The 14,050-nt window shown below is 38.0% G+C and overlaps 1 protein-coding gene across 1 annotated transcript in view; it reads right to left on the reverse strand.

Annotated features, from left to right (window-relative positions):
* Window positions 1-4,044: 4,044 nt before the first annotated feature.
* The window catches only part of Chic1 (cysteine rich hydrophobic domain 1), a 36,527-nt gene continuing 26,521 nt past the window's right edge, over window positions 4,045-14,050 (reverse strand). Inside the window, exons 4-6 of the mRNA XM_021628253.2 lie at window positions 12,458-12,514; window positions 12,141-12,200; window positions 4,045-10,611 (exon numbers count right to left, since the gene is read on the reverse strand). Of these exons, the coding sequence (XP_021483928.1) occupies window positions 10,561-10,611; window positions 12,141-12,200; window positions 12,458-12,514 (168 nt within the window). The 3' untranslated portion in view covers window positions 4,045-10,560. The remainder of the gene's footprint in view (window positions 10,612-12,140; window positions 12,201-12,457; window positions 12,515-14,050) is intronic.

The following is a 14,050-nucleotide window of genomic DNA, read 5'->3' on the forward strand; positions in this document are numbered from 1 at the left end:
GGCCTACATTATTTCAGGGTTCTTGTCTTATTGTGGGATGAATGTAAGCCCCTGGGAGTCAAACAGGGCAAATTCTTCCAGGCTTTTCCAATGCTTTTGCTTCTATTACGATATTACAATACACTGTATGCATTTTTTCTTTCCTTCCTTCCTTCTCTCTCTTTTCTTTTTCTTTCTTTCTTTCTTTCTTTCTTTCTTTCTTTCTTTCTTTCTTTCTTTCTTTCTTTCTTTCTTTCTTTCTTTCTCTTTCTTCCTTCCTTTCTTCCTTCCTTCCTTCCTTCCTTTCTTTCTTTCCTTCCTTCCTTTCCCTCTTTTTCTTTTTTGTCTTTTTCTTTCTTTCTCTCTTTATTCTTTCTTTCTCTCTTTCTCTCTCTCTCTCTCTCTCTCTTTCTCTCCTTCTCTCCTTCTCTCTTTCTCTTTCTCTCTTTCTCTCTTTCTCTCTTTCTCTCTTTCTCTCTCTCTCTCTCTCTCTCTCTCTCTTTCTTTCTTTCTTTCTTTCTTTCTTTCTTTCTTTCTTCTTTAGGTTTTCCAAGATACGGTTTCTCTGTGAAGCCTTGGCTGTCCTGGGACTTGCTTTGTACCCCAAGCTGGCCTCATAACTCAAGAGCTCTGCCTGCCTCTGCTTCCCAAGTGCTGTGATTAAAGATGTACACCACCACTTTCTCTTTTTTTCTTTTCTTTTTTTTTAATTTTTTTTATCAGTTACATTTTATTAACTCTGTATCCCAGCCGTGTCCCGATCCCTCAGTCCCTCCCTCCCTCCCTCATCTCCACCGTGCCCCTTTCCAAGTCCACTGATAGGGGGGACCTCCTCCCCATTCATCTGATCCTGTTTTATCAGGTATCTTCAGGACTGGCTGCAAAGCCCTCCTCTGTGGCCTAACAGGACTGCTCCTCCCTTCGGGGGTGGGGAGGCCAAAGAGCCAGTCATTGAGTTCCTGTTAGAAATAGTCCTTGTTCCCCTCACTTTGGGAAACCAATTGGTTACTGAGCTACCACAGGCTACATCTGAGTGGAGGTTCTAGGTTATATCCATACATGGTCCTTGGTTGAATGTCAGTCTCAGAAAAGACCCTGTGCCCAGATATATTTGGTCCTTGTGGAGCTCTTATCCTTTCCCCATCAAACTAACTCCCCTTCTTTCTTATGATTCCCTGTACTCTGCCAAAGGTTTGGTCATGAGTCTTTGCTTTGAAAACACTGCTAGTTAGAGTCTTTCAGATGCGCTCAGTAGACTCCTGTCATACGTTCAATGTACATCCCATCTGTCTTTCTAAACGAGGATTGATCATCTTGCCCCATGTCCGCTCAATTGATTATCTTTTTTAGGTGTATAGATTTCATTATGTTTATCATATCTTATAGGTCTATATAAGTGAGTATATCCCATGTTTGTCTTTCTCCTTCTGGGATATTTCACTCAGAATGATCTTTTCTAGATCCCACCACTTGCCTGCAAATTTCATGATTTCCTCCTTTTTGATTGCTGAGTAGTATTCCATTGTGTAAAAATACCACAATTTCTGTACCCATTCCTCCGTTGATGGACATCTGGGTTGTTTCCAGGTTCTGGCTATTACAAATAAGAGCTGCTATAAATATGGTTGAGCAAGTGTCCCTTTTGTGTACTTGAACGAACTTTGGGTATATACCTAGCAGTGGTATAGCTGGGTCTGGAGGAAGCACTATTCCTATTTGTCTTAGAAAGTGCCAGATAGCTTTCCAGAGTGTACACCACCACTTTCAATTTGCTATTTTCATATGACAGCTTTCATTGTCAATGACTGCCATTGACAGAGTTGGACATATGCTTTTAAGTGTTCATGTGTGTTGGAGCCTATGAGGCCAGAAAATTGGATCCTGTAAAAGAATTTTAATCCAGCAACAGGGCTTCTCTGGCTGAAATATGGATATGCCTTTAATTCCAGGAGACAGAGGCAAGCAGATCTCTGAGTTCAAGGCCAGCCTGGTATAGAGAAAGTTTCAGTTAAAGAAAAGCTTTGGTAGAGGCTTCTTGGTACATGCTTTTAATCCCTGCACGTAAGGGGACAGAGACATGCAGATCTCTGAGTTCTGTTCAGGCAGTTCATGAGTCAGGTTGTTCAGAGGCCGTGCAGTGGAGTTGAGTTTGTGGTAGTTCAGTTTGTAGAATTCAGGGGTAGTTTTTACTGGGAAAGTTTTACAAAGAGAGGTTGAAGAGAGAACAATCTCAACATAGTTCATGACAGAACTAGCCAGAGACCGAGAAAGAGCCAGAAGATTAGAATAGATTGCTAGAGTTTGAGTCCAAGCAGATCAATTCAGTGAGAAGCTGAGAGAGAAGTTAGATTGAATCAGTCAGTTTGGAGAGAAGTTTGAGCCTGAACAGCTGAGTTGAACCATACAGCCATTGTTCAGAAAGAACTAGAAAAGGTGAGTTTATTCAGCTGTAAGTCTCAGAGGCTGAAAACATTTTAGGCCTAGATTAGGTTGCACAGAGGCTAGATGTTTCCAGGAATAGGCCTAGGTTAGCATCTCTCTAGCTCCCCTTGTGATTTTAAAAAAATGTTATGTGTGTGTGTATACCCGAGTATACGTATGCACGGCATGTGCATGAAGAAGCCCATGGGGATCAGAAGATGTGTCAGATTAATTGGAACTGGAGGCATAGACAGTTGGGACTCACCATGTGGGTGCTCGGAACCATACATCACCTGCAAGAGCAGTGAGTTCTCTTAACTGCTGAGCCCTCTCTCTCTCTGACCCTTACTTTGCTATTTTTGATCAGTTTTGCAAAAGGCATTTTTTTTCCCCTTAAATCTCGTATGAATGGATGTTAACCAGCTGAGTACAACTCAAGTAGAAGATGCTAGTCACTTGCCGATGAGAGTCAACACTTGCTAGGTAGCTTTATATTTCCACACTCCTTGCTTAAACATTTGTGTTTGGCTACTTAGCCATATGTCAAACACTGGGTATAATGAAGGGTCCCAAAGCCAATAAATAGCATAAATTACTTAGAGAACCCGACACAATACTAACCAATGGGAAGAGAAGCAATATGCAAAATAGTGCCATTTAACAGAAGTCTCAAGTAATAATGATCTCTACAAAATTATTTATTATTATTATTAATTATTGTTATCATTATTTTCAGGCTCATTATTAGCCCCAGCTGGTCTGGAACTTGGTATGTAGGCCATGCTGGGCTGGAGTTTACCATAATCTTCCTACTTCAGGCTCCCATGTGCTGGGTGGGATTAGAGGTCTGTGCCACCATGCCTGGTTTGTTGAGTTATGGTGTTAGATTGATACTGAAGGGAGTTGGAAGGGTCTTTCTGAAGAGATGAGAATATGTTTGATCTTAACTATGGTGATTGTTTCATAAGGTCTAAACTTGTTTAAGATTAGTATAAATTATGCTGTGGTGAGTGGTGAGTGGGGCTCCCATTCTCTGAAGAGTAGGGGAGGAGGGATAGGGGAAACAGAGAGGGAAGGTGGGACTGGGAGGAGAGGAGGGTGGGGGCTCCAACTGGGATGTAAAGTGAATAAATGTTAAAAAATAATATAAATTAACTTTATTATACAACATGGCAAATTTTCTAAAAAAAAGTGTGAAAGGTTGCTTAATTAATCAATCAATTTAGTGGGAACAGTGGTGGCACATACCTATATTCCTAGCACTCAGAAAGCAGAGGCTGGCGGACCTTTGTGAGTTCGAGGCCAGCCTGGTCTACACAGTGAGTCCAGTACAGCTAGAGCTACATAGAGAAACCCTGTCTTGAAAAAATTTTTTTTAAATTACACTTATTTATCTGTTTATTTGTTTGTTTGTATGTGTGTGTGTGTGTGTGTGTGAGAGAGAGAGAGAGAGAGAGATGTGAAGAGGTCAGAGAACAACTTGTGAGAGTTAGTTCTCTCCTTCTAACATGTGGGTCTTGGGGATCAAATAAGATCTTTACCAGCTGAGTGATAGCATGCACCCCCAAGCAATGTTATTATGATGATGAAAACATAAGGAAAGAAATTGAGGAGGTGCACCCGGAAGTCACACGGTTCAACTCATTAACACAGATTTGCACTTTATTGGAATTTGCATCCTGAGAATAAAATTTTATCTGACAAGTGAACAATGACAGAAGCAGCAGTGAAAGTTTCAGAGGCAAGTAGCCTTCATTTTGGCACAGCTGTATATAGGTTGAGTTCTTCCAGGGGAATCAGCCCTGGACTCAAGGGGAAAGAAGAATTCATTCCACAGGCTACATAACACTACAAGATGCATGAAAGTTCTTGGTTTGATGGACACAGCCACTGTTATTCTCTCCTGGTAAAGCTGTCCCAACAGGAATCCTCTGCCGAAATGTAGAAGCTGTCTCATTTTCAAGCAGATTTTTTTGAACAACGCCAGCTCTGTAGCTATCTGGCTGTCCTGTTGCTGCAGTACAGATTCATACTTGCATGTGGTTACTCCAAGGAGGGCAAACTAGCTTGTAGATTATAGAATTTCACACATTTGTAACTTGTTTCAAAGTCCAGGCGTTAAAACAATTTTTAACTATTTGCTCGCACGAAAAACAGAAAAGCAGGAAGAGTGTGCCAAGATAAAAGCAAATTAAATAAGCAGGAGTAAAAGGAACATTTGAGAACTTATTGCCTTGATTATCATACAAACCTTACGCACACAATTACTTTAAGAGGCAGAGAAATTGTTACTTAGACTTAGAAATTGTTACTAGAACATGACACTAGAACACTGCACATTTGCAATCCTGTGTGTGTACCTGGACACAGCTCATCGAATCAGTTCAGTTCCAGAATCCTGAAACAAAGCAAAACTGAAGACAAATTATAATCTGAATTTATACCTCAACCTAGCCAATCTTTCTCTCTCTCTCTCTTTCTCTCTCTCTCTCTCTCTCTCTCTCTCTCTCTCTCTCATATTCAGGGACTAGGAAGCAACGTGTTGAGAGGATCAAATAGTTCTCTTATAAAAGTGGCTCCCAACATTTTCATAATATGGATCTCTTAATTCCTTCCCCATTTTCAAGTATATATTAAAGTACACTTAAGGACATCTTTCTCATTTCCATTAGTTACAAGCACACTTCCATTCCCAGCTTTCAATCAGTGTGGGTAAGCAATGTCAACAGACAGAACAGGAAAGCACATGAGCAAAATGCATGGTGATTCCATGTCTTGTTTGGCTGGTGTAGAAAGAATGTGATAGGTCAGTGTGTGGCCTTTAGTGTTTTTTTTTTTTTTTTTTCATAAATTTTTGAGAGAGGCTCAAGGATACACTCCACTGCTATCTTTATCTGCCCCAAACTGAGAGCCACTGGTTCACACCCACCTGCTTTCCTCCCTAAATCAAGCATTGATATAGTACAATCACTCATGTTTAATAGGGCACTAGCAACAAAAATGACTACTGAAAAAAAAAATCAATGTAACACTTACTCTTTAGGGTATTACTGAGAAAAAGAACATAACAGATCGAAAGTCACATCTACTTAGAATTATATAACTGTTATCCATTATTTCTTCTAGTCAGCTTCTAACTACACGAACACATGAAAAAGACCCTCAATTCCCCTGTGAGGTAGGTCCAGATTCTTGTCCCCACTTCAGCAATGAGGACATGAGGTACAGAGGAATTAAGCAGCAGGGCAAAGAACTAAACCAGAACTGACTTGGGTTGGAACTGTCTGCCATTTTCCTTCCCGCCTACATTTCTAAATCCATTCCCACGGATCTTTTTGCGAGTAGGAAACTTGGTGAGACACTGAAGCCGATGTGAAGTTGAATATGCAACTCTTCACATGCTCTAAGCAGATCCTTTTACATGTCTGCTCTTGTCACACCTGCACTTCTTGCCGAGATACCAACCGCACAGTAACACACCACGTGGCAAACAGAGACCCCAGCCCTCACTTCCTAGGGAAACTACATTCACTTTCATCAGCACAGAAGGGAAGAAGGTCTACCGGGCATCAGGTTCTTTGAGTGTGTATTTACTGACACACATCAACTAGCAGCCAGCCAGCAACCTCAACTCAAACTGTGTGCAAGACAGTATGAGTTTCCCAAGTGTAGATCTGACAATCACTATTCTCACACTCTACACAGCAAAGATCTTCTAGGCCTCCTCAGAACCACAGAATGTTAGCTCACCTCTCATTCTCTGTCTAGCTCAGGTTCAACCCACTACTTTTACAAATGAAAACACTGACATGTAATTTAGGTCACTTGCCTGGGGCTCACAATATTAGATAAACTGTTTCTTCAGTAAGTCTGACTTTGACAAAATTCACAGAAAATGGAACATATTCTCAGGTTGCTATCATCAAAATAAAAAGGCTGGCTCAGAATCAGGTAAGGAAAAGTTTGAGCAAGATAAGGATTACACACACACATACATACATACACACTCACACACACACGTGGAAAGATATACTTACGAATATCCTTCAATTATTTTTAGCTCACAAAGTATATAATAAACTTACTAAGTTTATTAAAGTATTAATAAACTTATTCTTTACCAGGAAAAATTTCCCAACAGTTCACCACTTAAGGGAACCTGAATGATTTGATAGTTGTAAAATAAACCTTTTTATAAGAAGCAGACTTTTATAGGCATAATCAGACTTAATTTCAATGAAATGAACAATTCCTGTCAATTTAGTGAAAAGTATTTCTGCTATATAAAACTGTCCCAATTACTCAGATGAGTATAATTTCTGTATTTGCCTAGGACATATAGTAATTTCAAGTGAAATTTTGTTTGGGAACTTCATGTTCAAGTAGCGGTTTAAATTCTAAGTGGCAGCTTACCTGTAAGCAAAAATAAAAGTGCTAATGATCTGTAAAGGTCTCAGACATTTGAAAATCCCTAACTGTTGTTAGGCTTACAAATGTTATTGAGGTTTTCTGAAATTATCAAAGGCAACAACAACTCTCATTAAAAATGGCAATGCTAGGAATCAACACAGTTTAATTTCTGAGATATTAGTGTTTACAGGTCATGCTAATATAAGAAATATGGACATCAATTCTTATGTCAGTTTTGGTACAGTCTTCAATCAAAGACCATTGTCCATCCAGAACTATAGTCAATTCTATGCTTACTAGCATTAAAATTCACGCTAATTATTTACGTGACTGGTAGTTTTACTCCGTGATTATTTTATCATTAATATATCACGATTGGAAAAATAAGTAAATGGGCTTGCTTAAGCAAGAGAAATATAATAACCTAGTGTTACCATGATTAGTTGAAAAGAATCATTTCTACTAATTATGAATTCATTCCTTCTGCTTCCTTCCACATTCCATGTTATCTTTGAGAAAGACAAGGCACTTTCCCATCTACTTCTAAAGTTAAAAATAATCTCTTTCCTAAATAAACACGGGTTAAGAGGGGAAGTGAGAAGAAGACATCTGAGATGGGGTTAATTTGCAATTGACATTTGCCCTTATTTTTATTAATAATATAGATGCTATTGGCCTTCTAGATAAGCTTTAAAATGACCATTGGATCAAATGAGAAGTAACAGAAAGCTTCTTTCTTTTTCTTTTTCTTTCTTTCTCTCTGTCTGTCTTTCTGTCTGCTCTTTGAGACAAGGTTTCATTCTGTAGCCCAGGCTGCCTTCAAATTCACAGCAATTCTCTTGCCTTATCCTCCTGAGTGCTGGGATTCAAGGAGTAAACCACCATGCCAGGCTTTTCAGAATGTGACAAAAAAAAAAAAAAAATCTTTTAATTTGCAATCTCAAAGCTAATGAGATTTAAATGCTTTGGCAAAAACATGGTATTTTAAAACCTTATTCTTTAGAAACTACCATGCAGTTTTAATAAAAGAATATTACGTATCAACAAAATTAATTTTTTTCAGTCAAAAATAACTTTCACAAAATTCTTGGCTAACCCAATAGAAAAATACATGTTACACTCTATTTGAGGATAATTGGGAAAAAAAAAAAAGTGTGGTGGGGGAGGAATTAGCAGCCAGGGTACAGTCTGTCAGGTTCGCTTTTGCTGTGGCTAATTTCAATGAAAACAACCCCTTTCCCACCTAAACGACCTGATTTCTAATCACCTTCTTCTAAGGAAAAACAGTGTGAAAAAAAGCACTCACGTAAGAAAGAAAGGAAAAGAGAAAATAGATGGTTTTCTGGGTAGCTCAAGAAACTATCCGTCTATCAGCATACGGAACATTCAAATAACCCATTTATGAGTGAGTAGCTCAAATTGAGTTGACATATTTTGACAAATGTTTTCTAATGCCAAATACTATTGTAACTTGAATTAAACTTGGTCACCACCAGATAATATCTATTCCTATCTTAATATTTGTTTCATGGAAACAATTCATTACACTTCTTGTTTTTTTCTTTTTTCTTTTAAAAAACAAAATGAAGTGTGATTTGTACACGGCAGAAAAAGTTACTATGATCACTATTTCGTCAAATTCTAAGGCTACAGACAAAATGTAAGATTGCTGAGGGATGACATTCACAAAATTACTTTACCAGTAAGAATTAAAAATCCTGTATTATGATGGACATCAATTTTGGTATTAAAACATCACAGTATAAAACGTAAATTTGATGACATTAGCTGGAACCTAAAACATAGATCTGTTTTCCCCTGACCTTAGCTATAAAACAAGACATTAGGTATGCATTTTCAGAGGCTTCCTTCTTGTCTATAAAAATACACCTTCAACTTTGCAGTAGGCAGATAGATTTGCAGGCATACACAATATATCAGAACTTAGAGATTTGGGGTGGCTGGGTGGCACAGGGGAACGGGACTCCAAAAGTATTTGTGCAAAGCAGAAGAACCATCTATCAGAGTGTCTTTCCTCCTTCGGTCAAGGACTAAGGATTTCAGATGAGGCATAACTTTGAAAAACACTTGACCTTGTGTGACTGTTCGGTTCACTGGGATGAACTTACTTAAAAGCAGTTAAGAATTGAAGAACAAAGAGAATGTATGTCAGCCAATGCAAATTATAAACAATACCCACATACAGGCCTTCACTTGCAGTTGAATTCATATGATATAAAACCTTTGTTATGTTATCATTTCAAATGGTAGTAGAACCAGAGTGGTAATCTTACTCAATTTAATTGTGAAAAGAAATCAGAAAAAGATGCATGTACCAATCAAACACATGGTCAATTTAAAAACGAAAACAATTTTATCTAAATTTTACTTTTTCCTTAATAATTTCCAAATGTTTAAAAAAGATCCTCAAGCAGAAAGCTGAGCCTATTTTATCAACTCTGACAGGCTACACAGGTAGAGATTGTCAGCACTCTTTTTCAGTGAAGAACACAGGAACTTCAGAAGAGAATAAACCAAGCTTTCATGGAGGCCTTGATAACTCACAGGAGCCAAAATCTCAAGACATCTTTTTGTTTGTTTGTTTGTTTGTTTATTGGTTTTCAAGACAGGGTTTCTCTGTGTAGCTCTGGCTGTCCTGGAACTCACTCTGTAGATCAGGCTGGTCTCAAACTCACTGAGACTCACCCGTCTCTGCTTCCATAGTGCTAGGATTACAGGCGTGAGCCAGGCTCTCAAGACACTTAAAATCTGTATATTTTCAAAGGAGGGAAAGGATACATAAGGGAAAGGAAATGAGAGCCAGTGAGGCCCTAAGATGTAGTTGATATCAAACATGGGGGTGGGGGTGGGGGAGGGTGAAGTGGAGGATAAATGAAGCACAATGAACCAAATGAAAAAATAAGGTTCTTGGTCTCAGGTGTAATGTACAAGATCTGAATAATGATTTCAGTTTTAATCCACTTGTTAAGAAGGGCAATCCGGCCCCACACCTGAAATTTAACATACTCATTTTGGCTTTGCCAAAAAACAGCACGTTAAAGGTCTCTACATTCAAAAGGATGCTTGCAAAGTTCATTCACATTAAAATCTATGTGGAATTGTTGGCAATACACTGAGAATAATACATTCTGTAAACCATGGCATACCACATTTTACATTATGCAAAGAGACAATATTTACAAGTCTTTAGGAGTTTAAATATTTTATCCACTAACATAAGTGACAATTTAGCAAAGTGCAGGAGGAAACCAGTGCTATTAATTGCATGTTCTTTGAAAGCAGAGTAAAACCATTTCTAAAAGCTACCAAAAGCTTATTTAGGTGTGTCCAGTAAGGTGTTACAGAGCATTAAATAGCCTAGAAAAATGATGCATATTTAGAAACAGTGAGTATGAAAATCATAAGGTGGCATGCTCAGAACAAAGGGTTTTTTTTTTGTTGTTGTTTCTTTAAACACCAGCACTGATGTTTTTAGTGTCAACTATATATACACGTGTATATGTTTGTGTGTATTTAAAAATTGAGAGTGCAAAACACAAGCCTCATTTAATAACAAAAAGATGTGCAAATTGTCTTCTTAAATCAACACAAATAAAATAGTGAGAATATTCTACTGTTGTAAAGAATAAACTGAACACAGCAAAGGAGACTGTCTCCATTCCAAGATCATCTACAAGGCACTAAGGGTAGGAAATGACAGATAACACAGAAGTGACAGAACAAAACTCCTCAGTCGGGTCGGAATATGGGGTATTTTGGTAAGAACTCTATTAGTATTACCTGTAAAATAAAAACAGAAAAGAACATATTGACATAATATTTTTTTCATTTAATGTATATAACCCACAAAATCTAGTTGACTTCCACAGAACTGTATTTTCATTCTGTATTATAGGAAGTGAGTGAAATACATGAAATGGTTCTTCAAAAAAAAAAAAAATTAAGCACAAGTTGTGACAAAACAGGCCATTCATTTCAAAATTGAACTGGCAGACAAACCTAATCACTGGAACTAACAGCTATTATTGACTGATTTAGAATAGCTATTTGCTGAGAGCCAAACTCTATTACATTTTTATAATCTTGATTCTTTCAGCCAAAAAGAGATTAAAACTGCTTTATACAGATTAGGAAAAAAAATAACCCATTTTTATTTTTTTAATTAAAGCAACTAATATTAATTTAGGATTATTATTTTTGTGAGTCGTTTATGAAATATGAGTTTCTCAAACAGATTGACTGTAACACATCTGAACTGCAGAAAGGCTTCCAAGACTTCTGTTTTTGTGAGACAGGGTCTCAATATGTGGCCCTGGCTGGCCTGGAACTCTCTATGTAAATCAAGCTGGCCCCAAAACGAAGAGATATCCACCCTCCGGCCCCTGCTTCCAAGAGCTGGAATTAAAGGCAGGAGCCACTTCTATTATTATGCTTTTCTTTTATCATGGTGAAGGCAGTCCTAATATCTCAGGCAGGCTTTGACCTTACTATAAAGCTAAGGAAGACCTTGAACTTCCTGTTTACAGGCAACCTGCTTAAAGTTGGTGCTAGGGACCAAACAGGGCTCTAGATGCTGGACAAGTGCTTTTTCAGGCTGCATTATATTCTCAGCTGTGGGATGTTTAATGATAAACACTGGTAGGTTCAAGATGGTGAACAGATCATATTGTTCATATGTGGTCTTATGCCTTATGAATAGGACTTCGTATTTTCTTTCATTTTTAAAATTTTGTTTTGAGATAGAGTCTCATTATACAGTCCTGGCTGGCCTGAAACTTACAGAGATCCACTTGCCCCCTGCTGGGGTAAGAGGTTTGTGTTACCACACCCAGCAAGATTACAGATTTTTGGTAAAAATTCTTAGCTTATATTCAAATCCAATTTAATAGATTGTATTCATTTAGTAGTTTATTCACTCAAAGTTAAATGCCAGCCAAGTTAAAAAAAAAAAAAAAAAAAAGCTAGCGATGTAAGCCCCAAACTGAAAGTCAACTGCTTATATAAGTTTTTTTTTTTTTTTTTTTGGCTGTTTTCACTGCCATATGTTACAGTTTGTGTCTATGGTAACAGAAATGAAGGGTAGGCAACGTTTTCAGCTGAGCAGAGGAGCTGAGACCTGCCTTCTAAGCTTCCAAGATACTTTAGGTTGGCCACAAGTTTAAAGAAGATAAAGAGTGGCCTCAGCGCCCCAACAGACAGAAATTTGGGCTGAGGGGTTAAAAGGCACAGACAACAGATGGTGAACACAGGGATACATTACACTGGCGGTGAAATCCAACGAAATGTGATGAAAACAACTTCATACTTACATACTCCATCATATTGCTAGTTTCACATTTTCTTTTAGTCAACTTCCAGTGCAAAGCAAGCTAAAAAGGTAGATGTTGGTTAAGAAGTTTTCTAGCATCTTCGGTTAATTACATTTGAATAAGTCACTAAAGGTTCAGTTTAGGCTGCATGGCATAAAAGAGCATTTCAAAACCCTTATCAAGAATGCATGCTAATAACTGAGGAGTAGTCTATCAATCCCTTCCTCTGCGTACTGAATCATCCATGTAGTACTTACCTTTTCAATCTGATAATGCAAACACATGAATGGGGCATTTATTTGCCTAAAATGTCTTACCTTGTGGTATAATCTGTTATTTTCCCATTCTAGTAACTTCTGAATCGATCTTCTGGTCTAAGAAAAAGAATCAACATTCTGTGAGAAGAGCTGAAGAACACTATTCGCTAAGAACATTATAAGCTATGCAAGCTACACGTGTCTGTGTTTTTTTCTGTTTTCTTGTACAGTTCTATTAATTTCTTCTCTGGTTTCTCTATCAGAAACCAGAAAAGAGGCAATGTATGTGACAGAAACCACCAAAAGCAAAGTAATATGGTTACCATATAGCTATAAAAGGAGATCTATCTATCCATCCATCCAGCCATCAAAATTGAATTTATGTTTTTCCAAATGAAGTATACATATGCATTGTTGTGTGGTACATGGCCACACACTGGACTGCTATGAGAGCTACAGTGCTAGCAGAACAGCAGCAATTACAGGCTGTTCATGTACCTTTCTCAGGACTACTTTTTCAGTGAACATCTTACCTTCCAAATGAAGGTGGCTCAACACAGAAAGTTTTCCTAGCAGAAAGTGAAGTTTGAAATGAGAGAAGCAGTAAGGCAGGGAATAGGATACAGGCTGAGTCTCTCCAGTCAAATCCGTTCAAAAATTGCATGTACTTTGTAGGGAGCCAGAAAAGTTTCTGAAGCTTTAAAAAACACTGTAAGATTCTCAGGAATTCTCGATTCTTACTGGAAATTTTAAAACGTTTCTGATTAAGATAAAAGAAAATCCAGATGTGGTATGCCTCTCTAATCCAAGCATTTGGGAGGTGAATCCCTGTGAGTTTTGGGCCAATCATGAGTCAGCACTACACCGTGAGACCCTGCCTCAAAATAGGTAAATAAAAAGGGCAAAAAAAAAAAAAAAAAAAAAAAAAAAAAGGAAGGAAGGACCCATTTGTGCAAAAATTAAAAAGAAAAAAAAAAGAGTAGAAAGGTGAAAAAAAATCTGTATTTTGATCATGAGATGAAGCATTATATTGAACTAGCCACACTACTTCAATGCAATATAGAAATGAGAAAGAAAAATCCCCCAAATTTGTATATAATCACAAAAGACCCCGAGATCCAGAAGAATCCTGAGAAAGAATGAGCTAGAGATATCACATGTCCTAATGTGAAATCAGAATCGGAAGGCTACCCAAAGCAGTATGACACTAGGATGAAAGCCAGACATATGAGCCTGGAGAGAGGGCTCCAAAGTTAACAGGCCTGGGAGTCAGTGTTTGGTATCCATATGGGGAAGCTTACAACCATTTGTAATTCCTACTCTAGGGGCTACAAAAGGACACAATGGGGAGGGATGGCTTCTTGAATGAGGTTGGGAAACTGGATATATGACGGTTACGAGTGGAGTTGGCCCTAGCTTACATCATGCAAAAATTAACTCAGAATGAATCAAAGGCTTAAATATCAGCCTAGAAGCTGTAAAAACTCCTTTTAAAAAGGTTATAAATAATAAGCTTTTTGTGCTGCTCTTGGCAATTTCTTAATATGACCACCCCCGCAACAAACAAGCAAATAAAACCCCAAATGAAACAAAAAGAACAGAAAACCCTAGACGCCCCCAGCCCCCATCCCAAACATAAAACCCAGAGAAGGG

Source organism: Meriones unguiculatus, chromosome X (assembly GCF_030254825.1).
Source record: "Meriones unguiculatus strain TT.TT164.6M chromosome X, Bangor_MerUng_6.1, whole genome shotgun sequence".
In the NCBI taxonomy this organism is placed as follows: Eukaryota; Metazoa; Chordata; class Mammalia; order Rodentia; family Muridae; genus Meriones; species Meriones unguiculatus.